This window comes from Struthio camelus, chromosome 3 (assembly GCF_040807025.1).
Source record: "Struthio camelus isolate bStrCam1 chromosome 3, bStrCam1.hap1, whole genome shotgun sequence".
Lineage (NCBI taxonomy): Eukaryota > Metazoa > Chordata > Aves > Struthioniformes > Struthionidae > Struthio > Struthio camelus.
Genome location: NC_090944.1, coordinates 46,699,760 through 46,719,365, shown reverse-complemented (window position 1 = coordinate 46,719,365; position 19,606 = coordinate 46,699,760). Strand labels below are relative to the sequence as shown.

Sequence of the window (19,606 nt, the reverse complement as noted above, 5' to 3'; positions counted from 1 at the left end):
TTGTCTTACTGAATTTTAATGGGTGGATGAATTTCGTTAACATTGATCACCTGGAAGGCTCCAAAGAGCACACGTTTGCTTTACATGGGATTCACTTGATATTGCAGGTCAAGAAGCAAATTGATTATTTGGCTTAGTTACTGGAGGCGTTGCAGGGCAACTGTAGGTTTAAAAATGCGTGCAGAGACAGGCAGTTGAATCAGATGGTCACGAACATAAGGAGTATTAAGTTATACTCTCTCTTATTGTATAAAACAATATTCCAGCTACTATTTTTAATCTTATTACTAATGTTACAGTTACGCATAAACAGCATGTAACCAGCACCTGCAATGACAATATATGGTCTTACCAGCACAGTCACATGGGCTCATTCACACACTAATTAACATGTTGTTATAAAACCACCACTTTTCTGCACATTGGAGATTCTGTGGCGACAGCAGAGAAGTATTATCCTACTCACCACCCAACTGGTACCTTTAGAAGAGTGTCTGTGCTCCTGCAGGAGGGCAGCTGTAACTGCTCAGGTATGTTTTTACTGAGCTGGACCAGGGCCCACGTGTGTCGTTTCTCTGCCTCTCCACTCTCATCCATGGTCACTGATAGCACTTCTCTAGAGTGTTCAGAAGACCTTTCCCAAACCCAGCCTGCCATGACTGGTGCCGAGGTTGGTGACTGCTGATCTAGGCATTACATGGGTAGTTTCAACCAGTTGTCTTAAATGTAATCGGTTAGTTTTCTTTTTTGTTATACTAACCATCTTAAAGCTACAGTTTATATATTGGTCTCTGTCAGACCTCAGGTGTCAAGGGAAGACTATGAGAGGACTCCTCCACAGGAGGAGGTGCCTATGGGTGTCTTTCTCCAAGCTGGTCTTTCTCTTATCCCCTGCATATACAACTTTTAAATACAACAAAGCCTGAATTAGGCTTTGGAGGACATTATGTAGCTGATCTACTTATTCAGACATAGGCAGGCTTGGTTTTGGTTCCTGAAGGCCTATTTCTCAATTTAGGAAAAATGGCTTTTTAGGACAAGTATCTGTCCTAAATTGACTTAAGCACATGAACTTAGATCCTTTGAGTTAGGTAATGTACTTCTGGATACAGGAAATATAAAAGAAGTTCTGCTAAAGGGCATTCAAAAATACACAGACAGCATAACTTTCTTAGTTTGATATCTGAATAGGTTGACTTGTCATACTATTCACCTACTTCCTCTGCTAGTTGGGTGTAGTTCAGTTTTAAACTAATTGCCTACAAACTGTTGCTTACACTTTAAAAGCAAGTGTGGACCTATTTTAAATATGCTTGGATAACTCTAGAAAATATATTTTATTCTTAAGCTTCTGATTAAACGGTTTTTGAAAGTAGCAGAGCTGTACTGCGCCATGTAAACAATCTTAAGTGAAAGGCCAGTGTATTCTTTTCGAGGATAGAATCCAGTTTAATGTTCATGTGGTCACACATGATTCTAAATGTTCCTCTGCAGCATTCTTCTGGCTGATAATTTGGAAAATGGTGATAACCCAAGAGTTCAAGCGAAGAATCAGTGAGAAGCATATGAATATTTCAAATTATACCCAACTGTTGGAAAAGAGCATTTGTTAAATGAACCTTAAGCTGTTTTAGGCAAGCCATAGATTGTTTGATTGCCTCTGCTAGTTGTTAAAACTATTTTTTGTATATAAAGTAAAATGGTAAGTGTTAAGTACTCATCTGCATTAATATCTTATTTGCAAAGTTCTATTGTGTAAATTCAAAATGGACTATTAGAGCGCTTTCTGGCACCCGATTGAGCTTTCCATGCCTGCAGTATACTGAAAACCATATAACTTGTGTTCCAGTGAAATAAGATAGTCATCTTGGATATGCAGCAAGAACACTTGCCAGAAGGGTGTGGGACCTTCAGACTCTTTTTTGGTTGACTAAAAGACAAAATGTATCACACTACATGCCCTATCTTTTCTGCCAAAAGAAACCTCGAATTTCATAGTTTGGGACGGGGAGACCGAAGCTACACTACATCCTTTTAAGAATGGTGGAAGACGGAAAAAAAAGTTCACCCTGGGAGTGCTTTGAAGGGTATCTCATGCAAGAAAGTAGACAGATACTAACCGTATTAGTTTTCCAAACCTGTTTTGAGCCTTCTTGTTATTCAAAAGAGCCTAGAGCCTTTTAAGAACAGAAAAATAAAGCAGTTTAAAGTTTTTTTTCTTGAGAATTAACAATATATATGATACTTGTGTATCTGAATGCCTAGGTCTTCGGCTAATCAGCATTTAGGTAGAAATGATGCTACATGAAGCGAGGCAAGATGAGCTTAAACTTTGAGTGGAAAAATCATATCAATGAGAAACATTTTAAGCTATCACTACTGTGTTGGATAGGCTCACAAATTGAGAATGACAAAGGTTTTTCGACAGAGTGGGTTTTTTTTAATTTTCTTCTTTTGTGCTATGTTGCAGCAGGATGTGATTGCAGTACACGAGTTTCATGACGATGGGTAGACTACTTAGCAGAAGAGGCTTCTCTGACAGCAGGTTCCGAGAGAACTGTATGGCAGCAGGGGGAAGTAAAAGTTTGGGTTCTGGTCAAAAACTTGCCCAAACTCTTGTATGTCAGATGGTAGTGGGAGTAGGGGATGTGCAGAATGACTCCCAAGCCTCTGCATCTGGAGGATTCCCATTCTATTTTCTATTCCTTTTGAACCGCTTATGCATTATATGAGCAACTTAAGGCTAGGTAGTGTGGCATGAGGTTCAGGCATCATGTACAATATTTGGATGCTTTTGTTGCAGCATTTTAGAGCCCTCCTGCCCAGCAAAAATTGAAATTTCGTGATGTTTGCTTCCTAGTTTGTATAGCAGATAAATGTAGTTTGAAAGTCTTGTTTTGGATGCTCCCTTCCTTATGGTAGTTGCATAGGCGATAAGCATTGTATAGGCAGCTTGATTTACATCAGTAGTGTTTACACTTGATCTCTTACTTGATTGTGTAGATAATGAGCAGATCTATTCTTCTTATACATATTTTGTGTGTTTGTTTTGTGAATAGCTCTTTCAAATGAGTGGAACTGCTGTGGTTAGTAAAGTTAAATACATGCAAATATATGAAGAACTAAGTCCAATATCTTGATTGGGGGAGTGGAGAAACTGATGGTAATTGTCTTGATTTCTGTAAGCAAAAAAGCTTTTGGATCAAAATGTATTGAGGACAGCTGTTGTTCTGAATTTCTATATTTTCATACTTGGAGCTGTTTTGTTTTTGAAAGATAATGTGCAGGCTCCAGTTCAGTAGCAATATACATTATCTTAGGCAAGTAAAACAAAAGAAACAGCCATTAGACAGTTTTACAGATGTCACTGTGGAGTAAGGGATTTATAGAACTTCCAGCAGGTTCGAGGAACTCAGTATCTTCAGAAAAGAGGCTCAGGTATACTTGACTTTCATATGGCATGCCGTAACATTTTCTGCAAAAGTATTAAGAGCATTGCACAATTTATCTAGACACTTTTCAAGGATTAATGCTTTCAGGAAAGGTGCAGCTTGTCTGAGATAGGGTGTCTTTGAAAATAAAATGCTTTTATAAAAGGATGGGCTAGAGGGGAGGAGGAAGGAAGCCTTTTTTTCCTCATAATGACATGTCCATAGTACTGATTTTTTATTCTCGTAGATACTAATTTTACAGAGAATATTTGCGGCAGTACAACCTATGAATAAAGTAGGGACAGTGTTGAAACTTGGGGTGTCTAGGAGTTGCCCTGCTTGCTATTAAAAAGTACAAAATGAAGTCTGTCTTCAAGAGTCTTTCATCCTCTGCGTCTTAGGCTGCCATCATTTCTTCAGCTTTTGGAATTTAGGCTCTATTTAACAGCTGTATCTGTTAATTCTAACATAGTCAAATATGCATACATAACCTCAGGGAGCTGAAATTATCTGATATTTACCCGTTTGACACAGTGAATTCTTTTAGCAGATGGAGACTAGCGGGTGAGATACAAAAGCTAAGTAATGCTGTATTTTCTGACTAAAAAGATTCTTGCCACTGTCTGAACTGTGGAATGGAATGGAATTTTTAAAAAAATGCAAGTATAAAATGAGTGGCCTTCTATTTTGTGTTTGTTTTTTATAAGGGCATCTTCATTACATTCTTCCTTGCCAAAGTCATTCCGCGATCTTGTAACAGAAGAAGAAAAATGTGCAAGTAATTCACCGACTACTGGCATCAAAAGAGCTGGATATAAAGGAGCTGAGGATTCACCAATCCAAAACCCCGTAAAGTAAGAGAACTATTCCTAATTGTGTATAACATTTTTTTCTTTAGTGATTGACAGTTCTACAAGAACGACAATAACTTAAAAAATTCTGCTGAATAAAAGGTGAAAGAATGTTTTTTTTTTTTTTTTTTTTAAATCCTGCAAGTATTATTTTAGTGCCTCTGTTAACAGGATTTATAAATAAATACTGCCATGAATAGGATACTATTAAAAATGAAGACTGAAGTGTAATGCTCCCAAAGGTATTTTGTTTGTAGTTTGAAGTGTTTGCATCTGTGTGTGTGTGTGTGTGTGTGTGTGTGTGTGCACGTACGTATATACACATATATGTATATCTAAAGATCATTATACCTAAAGTCTAACCTGTGCAGAAATTACATATTCTGTAGCATTTAGATATGGCATATGTGAATCTGAGTTTGCTTAGGAGTATTCCTGTGTGACCACTGGAAGCGTAAAATCAGTTTATTCAAACACAGTTCTGGCATTTTCTGATCTGAGTTTTCTTATGAGCTGATTGAGCCATTAAAAATTGTACCTAAACAATTAAGAGGGCTTACGGAAACATTGATGCATTACTTAAAAATTGGCATATTGTAATTACTAGGGAAATGCTGGTAATTCTAAGGACAAAAAGTAGCATGTTCTGAGGTGCATATAAATGATCATTGTCTAATAACTAGACATATATTGCTCTTCAGTTAAATTGTTTTAGCCTGGCACCTTCTTTCTACCTCCAATAAAATCTCCGTTTTGGGATAAAATAATTATTTAATTTTTCAGGAGAGAACCCTCAGCCTTATATGTCAAATTTTGTGTGACTGAGTTGTCCACCTCCCTGCACCTCTTTCTCTGTCATCAGGAATGTTGAGCACTATCCATTTCAAACATATTTAAGAGACAGAGGGCCTTAAGACCTTGCAGACTTCCCTGCCTGCTGTCTGGAAGCAGCGCAGGCCAACTGCCCTGCGATGGCAGGGGTGCTAAGAGCAGAGGGGGACAGCAGGACAGGCAGGGCAGCGGCCTCACTGACAAGTGCATGGTCTTACAGTGCCGAGCAAGGCGAGCAGGGCAGGCTCGGTGACGGCAACCAAGGTGAATCACAGTCAAGGATCGCCAGACAAGTCCATGATGATGAGGCAGGGCCAGCCCAGGTTAAATGCAGAAATCAAAAGACAGGGTCAGGATTAGCAAGGCTGGGCCTGAGCTTAAATGCAGCTTCTGAACAAAGTGGGGAGGAGCCCCCACAAGCCTTCCCGCAGCTCTTTCTCACAGCTTAACTCTTCACAGCAGCCTGACCCAAGGTTACATAGCTGCAGTGTGGCAGAGCTGTGCTTGAACACAGGCTGCCAGTTCCTGGGGAGGGTGGGCAGAGTTTGCAGAGCCTGCTGGTGCACAGACAGCCATGACAGCAATTGCCTTGTAGTTTTTCATGAGAACCCCTATTCCCTCCCCCTCCAAAAATATAAAGAAAAGATAGTTCTGCTGGACCTTCCTCTTCGTTGCTCATCTTATGTAGAAACTGGCCAGTGTTTCCCTAGAACCAAACTGTGTTATGTCCTGTTAGTAGATAAAGAACAAAGTGAGGGGAGAGAAGATGGGTGCTTTTTGTAGGGGGTGGAAGCAGGGGAGAGGGAGAAGAGGGACTTGGAGAGCGTGTGTGAGGGAGGGACATTCATCAGGAACAGAGAGAGGGAGAGAAAGCTCGGCTTGTTGTGGTGAGTGGAAAGGCAGGGCCATGAAGCACAAAAAACTGGGTATCATTAATTTCATTGCTAGCAGAATAATAAAGCTTTTCATATGAGAGACAGTTATGGCCCGGTGATAAAGGAACTTGTATTGGATGCTATTCCTAGCTTGGTTAGGCCTGCTCGGTGAAGTTGTTTTATTTCCTTTTGCTTTGCTCTGTCTAGTACACGCAGTCTGGCTAGCTGGAAATCTCTAGAAGTTGATTCTTTGAGCTGAATCCAGGCCTAATAAGGTAGCTGTTTGAAAATGATACGTTAAGATGGTGACAGCCTAGATGACTAGATTGACTATAGTCAGTGAGAAAAGAGGGCATTTCCCAAGCTTTTTCAGGTTGTTATGAATTGTCTCTGAAGGTGCTTATTTCTATCTATTAGCTGTTAGGAGCCTAGGTGACTAGTTCATCCATTTGAAAGTTAGGAGCTTAGTTTCTAGTTTTGAGGTAATTTTATTCTTTGACTGTACAGTTCCTGTCATAGTAGGCGCTGATACTGCCTGTGGCATTCAAGGTCTATTTTGGTGAAGATTAATTATCTATAGCCTTTTCTCTTCCTTTTTATGACAAGGAAATTGAATGTATGTAGAGCATAAAGGATCCTCATCTTTTGATGTCGAACTTACTGATGGGACACTGAAGATATTTGCATAGCTGCTGTTCCTACTTTCTCTTCTTTCTTTGTATAAATTGTGCAGTAATTAAACCGATGCTTTTCATAAAGCTATCTTCTTTATTTCAGTGGTCTCTGGATGGGATTTTTTTGTGTGGTTGTATAAACACTCTTCCATACATTGTCACCTTCTAGTTGTCTGCGCCCCTGAAACTTTCTGTAGATTAACCATGTCATGAATGCAAAGATGTGAACTGGGTTCAGTCCATAGGCAAATTAGCTCAAAAGCTGGGCTGTGTGGATGTGACTACATTGTTTCCAGGGACTGCTCAGCCTTGGGAGTAATGCTGTGCAGCTGTGCATGTGTAATTCATAGTCCAAGCTAATAATGTAGGCCTGGCATGGCTTAACTTTGTTGTGGCAGCCTAGGTTGTCTTCACTATGTTACTCCAGGGAGCACGGAGGAGTCTTAGTGGAAAAATGTCTTTGTGGCTTCACATGAGAATGGCCTAGTTTTGGCATGGCTAGTATTGAGCTAATAAGTAGTACATGACTCAAACGGTACAGCAAACTCCAAGAGGTTCTGCAGGAGACTAGGCTTTGTGTTTTCTTTCTGAGGATTCATTAGTTCAGGGAGGCACCAGACCTGAACTGGCTTCAAATGAGCAAATCCTCAAGGAACACTGGGGAGCTGAGTGCTGAGACACCTCAGCGGCTCTGCAGGGGTCGGGGCAAGTTCAGCCAACTGAGTTAATCAGGCTGGTTCAGTACTGAGCCAGTTTGTTTCCATGCAGAACCACTTGTGTCTCTGTATCAGTCTTTAATTTTCAAGGCTTTCGAGTTCTGTATTTTTGAGGCTTTTTCCATTTTTCTGTATATCCTAGCTTCCCTTTTCCCTCTGTTCCATTGCTCTTAATTATTTTGGTGCTAGCTAAGCAATGAATCTAGTATACTGAAATATCTGCAGTTGATTTAATATCTGGACTGAATGTCTTACTAGCCAGAAACACAGATGTAAATATGCACAAACAGCTTCAAATTATCTGAATTGCTTGCTACATTTAAAAGCCACGCTTAAATTGAGGGAGATGACACAGGCACTTAAATTTATGTTATAATTGATTACTAGAGTATGCTGTGACACTGGAACTGTTAATTGTTTTATTTGTGAAGAAGTCTTACTTTGGAAAGAGCTTTTATCTGTTCTGAAACAGGGATAAGTATGAAAAGATTTATTTGAATTAGTTTATATGGTTGTTCTGTGAGTTCTTTGGATTGTGAGTGGGAAGGACACAGTAGCTGTCAAATGGGGCAGGCAGGTGGGGCTTACTGTCAAATGTGCATGTAGGTAAGCATTATTAGAGCAGGTGGAAGAAGAGACAAATTTGGGAGATAACACCAGAATAAGGGCATTTAGTAAGTTTTACAAACATACTCTTAACACCTGTCCATCTCCCCTGCCCCAATAAAAAGTTCCTTGATCTCTTTTCTCCTTCTTTCCTCTTTTTTTTTTTTTTGGTGCTTGCAATAGAAGCTGGAAACTGATTTATCTAGGCTTCATCCTGACAGTCCCCTGCTGTTGAAATCATGGAATAATTTAGGTGGGAAGAGACTTTTTGGTGATCAAAGCAGGTGCAACTAGAACCAGTTGTGCAGGGCCTTCCCCAGCTGAGTTTTGAATGTTTACAAGGATGGAGATCCCCCAGCCTCTCTGTGAACCTGTTCCATGGTTTGTTCATCCTCATGGTGACAATTTTTTTTCCTTATATTGAACTGGAATTTCCCATTTTATTTTAACTTAAATCCATTACTTCTTATTCTGTCACTGCATATCTAAGAAGATTCTTGCTGCGTCTTTTCTGTATGCTCCTGTTAGTTGAAGTCAGCAGTAAGATCTCCCTTCTGCCTTCTTTTCTTAGGTTTGAGCAAGCAGTTCTTTCAGCTGTTCTTCATGTCATGCACTCCAGCACCTAATCTTGCTGGCCGTCCTCTGGACTCATTCCACTATGACAGGGTCTTTGTGTACTGAGGAGCCCCAGACTCGGCACAATACTCTGCACTTGTGAGTCTATATACAGGATAGAGGGGAAGAATCACTTCCCTTGACTGTCTAGCTACACTCTTGCTAGTACAGCGCAGTTGACCGCCTTTGCTGCGAGGGCACACTGCTGACTCATCTTTGACTAGTTGTCTACCAGGACCTCCTGGTACCTCTCTGCAGAGCTGCTTTCTAGCCAGTCAGGTCTCAGTCTGTCCTGGTGGATGGGATTATTCTGTTCCAGATACAGCACTCTGCACGTCTTTGTTCAATTTCATGAGTTCTTCTCTGCCTGTTTCCCCAGTCTGTCAAGGTCCTGCTCACCCCCTTTGACCATGTCAAAGGCCTTGCTAAAGTCAAGCAAAATGACATCTACTGCTCTCCAGATGTCTGCAGAGCCAGACATATAATCATAGAAAGCAATTGGGTTGGTCAGACACAATTTGACCTGGGTGATAAATCCGTACTGGCTGTTCCCAGTTATCTTGTCCTTCATACGCTCAGAAATGACTTCCAGAAGAATTTGCTTCATAGCCTTCCTGGGGAGTGAGGTGAGACTGTAGTTCCCCACAGCCTTCTTGAAAATGGTTACAACATTTATTTTTTTCTAGTCATCGGGAACCTCCCACTGAGCAGTGGGTCCATTTTTTCCTTAACTTTTTCGGGATGTTGCTAATAAAAGAAGCTCTTGTTCTTGCCCTGAACATCCTTCTCTTGTTTTGACTCTAGCTGAGCTTTAGCTCTCATAACTCTATCCCTGTGCACTTAGACAGTATTTTTATATTCCTTCTCCATAGCCATCCCTGTTTCCACTGCCTATGCGCTTTGTTTTTGTGTTTGAGCTCAGTCTGGTGTTACCTGTTCATCCGTGCTGTCCTTCCGCATGAGTGCTCAACTCCAGGCACGTTGAAGTGGATTGTTCTTGTGCGTTGAGAAGGCTGTCCTTGAGGATCAGAAATGAGTCCTGACACCATCTTTTTACCTGAGCACATTTGAAGCAAGTCCTAAAACTTTCATCATGTCATATGAGGCCATAAAGCCCCATACACAACGATAGTTAGAAACTTCCGGTTTTATTTTGGTAAATTACATTCTTGTGGCAGCACTGTCCTTTGACACAAGCATGCCATTTCTTTAGTGGCTCTGCAACCACAATCAAGATGTATCTGTGGAGTGTAGTGATATCTGCCCTTGTTCCTTCCTTTGCAAGATTATGGCAAAATTTTTGTCTTTTTTCAGAAGATGAGCAGCGGAAGAGTCAATTCCAGTTACTTTTCGCTGTATCTGTGCCACTTTAGATTATTCTTCCTTGAACCTAGGAGACCAAAATTGAAAGGTCTTCCAAGTAAGTTTTGTCCAGTGTGGTATGCGTTGGCAGAAGTATTGGTTTAAAACAGAAGCAACTTGCCTGATGTATTTTTGAGTCAAATTTGTTCTTTGTTTTGTGGAATTTTTTTCCAAGCAACATACTTCTGACTTGTTGCCATGATCAGTGTACCCTGGATTTCTCCCCTTTCTCTTCCAGCTGAGAAACTGTCAACTTATGGTTGTTAATAGCTTTACTTCACACAACCTTATATTTTGTACTTCTGAATTTCCTTTCCTGTTGCTTTCTTCTACAGTCACACTGTTTATTATTGTTTGCTAAATTAATAGCACCTATTAATTTTGTGTCTGCTTGTTTTGATTATTGCTGCTTCTTATGCCCACCATCGTTAACTTTAAGATGATTTTTCTTTTAATTAAACATTTTTTTAAACAAAAATTGCCATCCCTTTCCTAGCTGATTTCATATTCACTTTATATGTGTTAACTTATTCTTTAAAATAAAAATTGCATGGCACTTGACTGGATGTTTTATGGAATATTTTACCAAAGGCAAAATAGAAATAAATTCAAGGTACTGATTTTCTACTTTTTTGGTTTTTTTCCTTTTAACTATTCTTTCCTTAAACACCTATGGAAAAAGCATTGCATGTTAATGAGGCCAGAAGAACAGAACTAGAGCTGTATAGGCACTCAGTCTGGAGTATGGTAGTGCAGACTTGGCCAACCCTGCATGGAGCTGTTGCTTCATGTGTCCGTTCTTTGAAAACTACAGAACGGTGGCTATCCAGAAATTTCCAGTTTGGAGCGTACCACACCTTTTTTTGCTTCCACTCCATGCACTGTGCCACTGGCTGTCCTGCTGGTGTTTGATATGGTCAGCATTACTGCAAATGCAGGCAAAGGACTGTACTTAGTCACATGAGCTGTGCTTTTTCAGTGGAAACATAGAAACAACATAACCTTGCAGAAGGTGGATCTACTGGGTTTGAACCAAGGGAGTGATAGCCTAGGGAGCCTCTTTTAATGTCCAGTATTATCTGCTGGTGCAGATACATATTTTTTTTTTCCTGAAGCAGTTAACATTTGTTTTATTTCTGTTCCTTGAGTAGTTGGCTGTTGGGTGGGCAAAATCATGTTTTATTACAAAAAATTGGGAATGGTTCATTTGGATGTTGTTTTTGATGTTGGATGCTCCTTTTCATATTTTTTGAAATCCTACCCTTGTCGCTTAGCAGTAGTAATGATGGTTCTTGTCCTTGGAGTTGTGTTTGGGAAGGAACAATTTCTAGGCAGAGAACTTGGCAGTTATTGGAATTCTCTTATTAGATAGCTTTCTGTAGATTTTTTTTCCTCCTATCCAACACTTTGTGGCCACTTAGAGGATTACCAAAAGAAATGGAGATGTATTTATTGAAATACTAACACCATTAGAGGGTTTTGTTTTGTTTTGTTTTTTACTGTGCCATAGAATAATTCAAAAAATTCTGTTAACATTTCATTATGTGCCCTAACACTCCTTTAGGGCTCCAGAAATTGCTTGTTGCCGAAGTAAGAGATTACATTACAAGAATAGGTCTCTGTCTTCCTAGTGGTGAAGGATTTTTTCCTGGCAAATATACTTATGCCTTAAATATACTAATTGCGTCTTCCTGTTGTAGACAGGTCAACATTTTGCAACACAATAAAATGTCTTGCTGTTGAGAACTCTTTACTGGTATTTATGAGGATTTTTTTTTTTCAGTTGCATTAATTTGAATTTTTTGCTGTTCTTATGAATGTGGGAGGTCCTTGCAGGATGTGTACCAAAAGTTTATAATTTATGAGTGTGAAGAGCTGACTTACACTTGAGAAAATAATTTATTAGTACCCTTATTGCAGCACCAAATGAATGGCTCTTTTACCTGAAACGTTTAATTGGAATACAAGGCAGTGTGTTATCTTGAAGCCACATTCTTTTCATATTAATTGAAAGCAGATTTATAATTATGCTGTCAATGCATAACTCAGGTGACTATTGCATGTGTAAAAAAAAAAAAAAAAAAAAAAAAAAAAACCTCTTAAAAAGAAAACAAAACCCTGTTGTTCAAATGCTCAGATGTTAGGAAAAGTTGAAGTCAATGCCCGAGCTGAAAATCAATGAAAATTCTAGCATCAAAAATCATCACCAGTGTCTCTCCTCTCTAATCACAATATTGTGGAGGGAGAGAAATTCAGCATCAAATTCTATGCCTATCTTCTGGGAGACACTCCGCCCCCCCGTTTGTAAATGGGTACTGTGAAATTGTAATTCATGGTACTATCCAGCAGAACACTTTGTCAGTGACGTTCGTGTTCTTTCCTTCCTACCTTTTTTCCAGATGCACAACCAGAAGTAGCCCAGGCCTGGAAGACTATGTTCTGGATTCTCCACAGCTGGAGAGTCATAAGTAAGTTTGACACTGGCTTAGATTTTGGATCTTGTTTTGTGTCTCGCGCCTAACTTGTTCTTGACATTACCTCATGTTGCCATTTACTTTTTTGCAGTCCTTGGTTAGCAACATCCCCAACCAGCTCTCCTGGAATAGCACCTGTCATGTTTTCAGCTATTGTAGAGGAAGAACTCCAGCAAGAAGCAGCTCTTATTAGGAGCAGAGAAAAACCTTTAGCTTTGATCCAGGTAAAGGGCTAAGCTACTACTGCTGGAAAGCAGTGCGAGGAATATCCGCTGGCTGTTTCAGAGATCAGTTTTTAGGATCACTTATGTATCATTTACATAATGGTATTAAATATAATTTAACAATAACTTCACGTTGCTCTTTGGTAAAGTAAGGGTCTATATTGAAATCAGATTGATTACTGAGTCCATGATTAATCAGAGAATCACAGAATGGTTGAGGTTGGAAGGGAAGGGACCTCTGGAGATCATCTAGGCCAACCTCCCTGCTCAAGCAGGGCCCTCTGGAGCAGATTTCCCAGGATCACATCCAGACGGGTTTTGAATATCTCCAGGGAAGGAAACTCCACTAGCTCTCTGGGCAACCTGTTCTAGTGCTCTGTCACCCTCACAGTGAAGAAGTTTTTCCTCAGGTTCAGATGGAACTGCCTGTGGTTCAGTTTCTGCCCGTTGCCTCTTGTCCTGTTGCTGGGCACCACGGAGAAGAGGCTGGCCTCGTCCTCTCGACACTCCCCCTTCAGATACTTGTACACGTTGATGAGATCCCCTCTCAGTCTTCTCTTCTGCAGGCTGAACAGGCCCAGCTCTCTCAGCCTTTCTTCCTAGGAGAGGTGCTCCAGCCCTCTAATCATCTTGGTAGCCCTCCGCTGGACTCTCTCCAGGAGTGCCATGTCTCTCTTGTACTGGGGAGTCCAGAACTGGACCCAGTACTCCAGGTGAGGCCTCCCCAGGGCTGAGTGGAGGGGCAGGACCACCTCCCTCCACCTGCTGGCAACACTCTGCCTCATGCACCCCAGGATCCCATTGGCCTTCTTGGCCACAAGGGCACACTGCTGCCTCATGCTTAACTTGTTGTCCACCAGCACTCCCAGGTCCTTCTCGGCAGAGCTACTTTCCAGCAGGTCAACCCCCAGCCTGGACTGGTGCGTGGGATTATTCCTGCCTAGGTGCAGGACCTTGCACTTGCCTTTGTTGAACTTCATGAGGTTCCCCTCGGCCCAGCTCTCCAGCCTGTCCAGGTCCCTCTGAAGGGCAGCACAGTCTTCTGGTGTGTCAGCCACTCCCCCCACTTCAGTATCATCAGCAAACTTGCTGGGAGTGCGCTCTGTGCCTTCCTCCAGGTCATCGATGAATACATTGACAGGTCTGTAATTTCCTGGCTCCTCCTTCTTGCCCTTTTGGAAGACTGGGGTGACAGTGGCTTTCTTCCCGTCCTCAGGCACCTCTCCTGATCTCCAGGACCTTTCCAAGATGATGGAGAGTGGCCTAGCGATAACATCCGCCAGCTCCCTCAGCATTCGTGGGGTGCATCCCATCGGGGCCCATGGATTTATGGATGTCAAGTTTGGACAAAAGATCTCTAACCTGATCCTCCTCCACCAAGGGAGAGTCTTCCTTTCTCCAGACTTCCTCTCTTGTCCCCAGGGTCTGGAATTCCTGAGGGCTGGCCTTAGCAGTGAAGACTGAAGCAAAGAAGGCATTCAATAACTCTGCCTTCTCTGTATCCTTCGTCACCAGGGCACCCGCCCCATTCAGCAGCGGGCCCACGTTTTCCCTAGTCTTCCTTTTGCTATTGATGTATTTGAAGAAGGCCTTCTTGTTGTCCTTGACATCCCTTGCCAGATTTAATTCCAACTGGGCCTTAGCCTTCCTTGTCGCATCCCTGCACACTCTGACAACGTCCCTATGTTCCTCCCAAGTGGCCTGTCCCCTTTGGCACATTCTGTGTACTTCCTTCTTCTGTTGGAGTTTTGCCAGGAGTTCCTTGCTCATCCCGGCAGGTCTCCTGCCCGCTTTGCTGGACTTCTTCCTCAGAGGGATGCACCGCTCTTGAGCCTGGAGGAAGTGACGCTTGAATATTGACCAGCTTTCTTGGACCCCTCTTCCTTCTAGGGCCCTACCCCATGGGATTCCTCCAAGTAGGTCCATGGAGAGGTTGAAGTTAGCTCTCCTGAAGTCCAGCCAAGGCTGCCCCCAACCTTCACATCTCCAACTAGACCTTCTTTGTTCATTAGTACAACGTCTAGCAGTGCACCTCTCCTCACTGGCAGTCAAAAAATTATCCTCAATGCTCTGCAGGAACCTGTTCGACTGTTTGTGCCTAGCTGTGCTGTCTTCCCAGCAGATGTCAGGGTGGTTGAAGTCTCCCATGAGAACCAGGGCCTGTGATCGTGAGGCTACTTCCAGCTGTCGGTAGAAGGCCTCATCGATGACTTCCTCCTGGTCAGGTGGCCTGTAGTAGACTCCCACCACAGTGTCACCCATGTTAGCCTGCCCTTTAATCCTTACCCATAGGCTCTCCACTTGCTCTTCATCCACCCCGAGGCAGAGCTCCACACGTTCTAGTTGCTCCCTCACGTGAAGGGCGACTCCACCACCTCGCCTTCCTGGCCTGTCTTTCCTAAAAAGCACATAGCCATCCATGACAGCATTCCAGTCATGTGAGTAATCCCACCTTGTCTCTGTAACTGCAATGAGATCATGGCCCTGCGACCGCACAGAGATCTCTAATTCTTCCTGTTTATTCCCCATGCTGCGTGCATTGGTATACAGGCATTTCAGAGAGCCGGTCAAGCATGCAAGCTTCCCAGGAGAGGTGCAAGAGGAGCCTCCATAGCCATGTTCCATGCTGTCTCCCCTGGCTGTATGCACCCGCTGGAGGCCTCCTGACTTGAGTGGTGTTTTACCAAGTATGGTGTCACTATACCACTCCCTTTTCCCCTTCTTGCCTAGTTTAAAGCCCTCCTTACCAGGCTGGCCAATCTCTTGGCAAAGATGCGCGTGCCCCACTTGGTAAGGTGGATCCCATCACTCCCCATCAGCTGTCGATCTTCAAACAGGGTCCCATGGTCATAGAAACCAAAGCCCTGCTGCCAGTTGTTAATTTGGAAAACTCGTCTACTCCTCCTCCCACCCTTTCCCCTCACAGGCAGGATTGAGGAGAAAACGACCTGGGCTCCCAGACCCTTGACCACCATTCCCAGAGCTCTGAAGTCCCGTTTGATGGTTTCCAATTTGCCTTTCATGTCGTTAGTGCCCACATGGAAGAGCAGCAGAGCGTAGTAGTCTGATGCATGGACAAGCCTTGGCAGTCTTTCCACGACATCTCTTATTCGAGCCCCTGGCAGACAGCAAACCTCTCTGGACAAGAGGTCAGGTCGGCAGATAGGTGCCTCTGTCCCCTGCAGCAGGGAGTCACCCACAACAATCACTCGCTGCTTCTTCTGGGTGTTCCTGCATGGCACAGGGTCTGCCAGGCCAGTTGCCTCCCTTGGAGCCATGCCCAGCTCCTCAGCTTGGAGGGTGCTAAACTTGTTCTTCAAAGGTAAATCTTTAGGAGCAAGAGCCTTTCTCCTTCTACGAGAGGTCACCAGCTTCCAGCCTTTTCAACAGTGTTATGATGCACCATTACACATGGTACAGAACCCTCCGGCAACTGCACTGCAGTGCGGGGTTGAGGACTCCTGGAGCTGCACAGTCTCCGAGAATACCCTGTCAATCTCCTGCTCCTCTTCTCGGATGCTACGCAGCCTACTAACTTCCTCCCGCAGCTCCTTTATCTGGTGATACATCTGATCAACCACAGTACACCTCGCACAGGAGAGCTGTCTATCAGCCCAGGCCTCACAGAGAGGCCCTAGGCACTCCTTGCAGCCTGACACCTGTAGAGCTGCATCTGCTGTCAGAGGGTCTGTCTGGGTTGAAGCCTCAGACACAGCTCATGCAGCAGCTTGAACAGCCACTGGGGAATATGCTCTGTGGCATGTCATGACCATGTTTGGAGAAGGACGCACCACTGTGGAAAATGAAGGTGCCTTCTGGTGCTCCTCTGTGCAAAGTGCTGCATAAACTGCTGCATCTGTTCACTGCCTCTGCTGTGCTGTAGGCCTGGCTCTTATATAGGCCTCTGCCTAGCAGTGACTCACAAGGGTGCTTGACCCTTGACCCTTTGATTCAGGAGCCGCCTGAATCAAAAGCCCCCAACTCCCTCTGACCAGGGCAGCCCAGAGAGCTTGTTAGCAGCAGCCACACCTAGCTAGAACTTCCCAGGAGAAGTTAAGTGAAGGCCCCCTGCAGCAGTCCTTGCCTAGCTGTCTTTCCCTGCTAGCAGTGAGCACTGTCTAGTTCCTCGGGGGTCCCCAGAAAGCCTCCGCAACTTCCAACAAGGCCCACAAAAGGCCCAGGCAGAGCCCAGACACTGCTGCACAAACTGCTGCCTCTGTCTGCTGCCTCTGTTTGCTGTGTTCTCCTGGAGACCTCTCTTCTCTCCATGGCCATATCCCCTCAGATTCTTCTAAGTCTATCCCCAAACAAGCCATAGGCTGTTCTGTTGAAGACCAGAGTTGTGATTCTGCTTTTTGTTTTCTTCTCTTCTCATGGGATCCTGAACTCCATCATCTCATGGGCAGCCAAGGCTGCCCCCGACCTTCACATTCCTAACCAGTTTTTCCTTGTTTGTGAGTATCAGGTGCAGCAGAGCATCTCCTCTTGTCAGCTCCTTGATTACCTGTGTTAGTAAGCTATCATCAATGCATTCCAGAAACCTCTTGAATTGCTTGTGCCCTACTGCATTGTGCTTCTGCTGGATTCTGGGATGGTTTAAGTTCCCCATGAGGATCAGGGCCTGCGAATGTGAGGCTGCTTACAGTGGTGTGAAGAAGGCCTCATCTACTTCTTCCTGATCAGGCAGTCTGTAGCAGGCATACATTCATGGCTACTAAAGCCTGTTCATAATTGTGTTATCGGTGTAAGTATTGATGTAAGTGGTAAGTGTGGATCTGGCACTGAAATACATGGTTTTTTTTTTGTTTTTTGGCTTTTTTTTTTTTAACCTCTTCTTTCCAGATTGAAGAGTGTGCTATTCAAGACTTACTAATCCACTATGAAGCTTTTGACAACCCTGATGAATTTGTGACTGTTGAAAGGGCTTCGCAGGGGCCTATAGCAACACCTATGTGGAACAAGCACTAATTTTCACTGTTCACAGTCTATATTATATGTGCACTTCTGGTGGTTTATTTCTTGATACAGGCAGAACTGGACTGGAAGAGGAGGAATCTTGTAAATTTAACATCAGCATTAAAAAAATGCACATAATCTATAGGCATTTGGTAGAGAGAATGGAAATAATTTGTCCACTGTGCCCATTACCTGCAGTATATATTGTATGTATGTTTTGAGAAATTTTCTTTAACAAGCCCTATTATTAGTAATGTTACATGAAGTTGTAGATTGGAAATGCATTTGCTTATCTTAAGTTTAAAATAAGGATTTTCTTTTTTTTTGTTAAATTCACAGGTGGTTGAAAAGCAAGTGCTTATTTTGTGATTTAATGTGAAATTGAATGTACAGAATTATGCATCTTTAAAGTTTTGAGTGTTATGTTCTTCAGAACTTACCGGCAAGTTGGGACTATCCCCAAAAGTTTGCGCTTACACTTCATGTAAAAGTACGGTCTAGTAATGCAGTTTTCCTTAACTCATGTGTGTAAGTACTGGTTCTCTGCTGTGATCAGTACTTTTGACTGTCATGCTGCACAGTGAACCTCTATGCTGTACCTAAGTGCCCTGCTGTTGCCTGCTCTCAGTTCAGTTGTGCATGTTTTTTCACTGTTGTGAGACTGGCCTTAGAACAGCCAGCTCTGTTGTGAAGTAAAACACACAGTTGAATAGGATATGATGGCACTTAGTTAGCTTGTCTATAGGCTTATTCTGATAAATATGGTACAGTTTTAGAAGCACTGTGTTTAAGGTACAATTTACTTGAAGTGCTGAGGAAATATAAAATCTGTATGTACATTGTTAAAGCTATAGGGATGAATGCTTAATTGTGGAATTTGCAAACACCTGACCTGCAGTGATTATCATAGGTGGCTTTAAGTATTGTGTGTTCCGAAGTTCTTTGTGCCTGGTTTCTTTCAACAAATTTGTATAAAAAAACAAAAAAGGAGTAACCCTATCTACAGTTTTCTGTCTAGTTTGTCTGTTCATGTAGGTGTGTTTGAACTTGAACTTTTTCAATAGTGTCAGTACTTACAAACTGAAAAACTGGAATTGAGAGAGCTACAGAAGATGAATGTATGGAATTGATCACTGTGCGATAAAAGATCTGAATTTTGGAAAAAGCTGTGTAACTATGTCTAATGGTTTCAGGTTGAGCTACACCAACCTCCCACCCCCCGATTGTAAACAAATGCAATAAACCATAAAATCTTGATTTACACAAAGTTAGTATACTTTTATGTGCTGTTTATGTATAATCAACACTTTAGGTAACTAGAGTAATCTAAAAGTATTTCTTCTATGTATAAAACATGAACTGTAGGCATTGTGAAGCTACACATACAAAGGAGGGTTACTTATGTAGGTTTTAATTCTATTTTAAATTCTACTGGTGTTTCATTCAATATAGTGATGAAAATATTTGCATTAAGTGCTTTACGTGTTCCAGTGTAGGGCCTTAGAGCCTTCTGAAAGTATCCTTTTGAATGGAAGTTAAGCTTGCGTACAGTGAGAAATAACTTTAAAAGCAGTGGGCTTTTTCATGATATTATCCTAGTCTGTTCTCAAATATAAAATTAATTTAATGTTGCTAGTGTGCATTTAAAAAAAAAATTTCAAAATTGCTTTTAGTATGCTGTTTAAAATGTCATTCACCTGTTATTGTATGAGAACTCATGCTTCCACACTGTGGAGGAGCTTGACTGCTTTTCAGCTCTGGGTATATTGCAGCAGTTTGTGCATTGTCAGTGGTTATATTTAATATACACATTTAAAAAAAGAGGAATTATAAGTGTACCACCTTTCAGAAACAAAACATTTCAAACTATTATGTTGCAACAGCTTAAATTTAGGTCTAAAATATTTCGTAAAGCAGTGTAAAGTTAGAGGCTGCATTTTTAGTTGCTTTAAAACTTGAATGCTAGCGGAGTTTAGAACTTTTGAAGCATC

General features: G+C 42.3%; 1 protein-coding gene across 13 annotated transcripts in view; it reads left to right on the top strand.

Moving 5' to 3' along the window:
- The window catches only part of IBTK (inhibitor of Bruton tyrosine kinase), a 61,667-nt gene extending 42,785 nt beyond the window's left edge, over positions 1-18,882 (top strand). For all 13 annotated transcript variants that reach the window (XM_068937642.1, XM_068937641.1, XM_068937647.1 and 10 more), the window contains 4 exons: positions 4,139-4,285; positions 12,361-12,429; positions 12,527-12,659; positions 17,502-18,882. In XM_068937642.1, coding sequence (XP_068793743.1) covers positions 4,139-4,285; positions 12,361-12,429; positions 12,527-12,659; positions 17,502-17,627 — 475 coding nt within the window. In that variant the 3' untranslated portion in view covers positions 17,628-18,882. The remainder of the gene's footprint in view (positions 1-4,138; positions 4,286-12,360; positions 12,430-12,526; positions 12,660-17,501) is intronic.
- Positions 18,883-19,606: the final 724 nt, after the last annotated feature.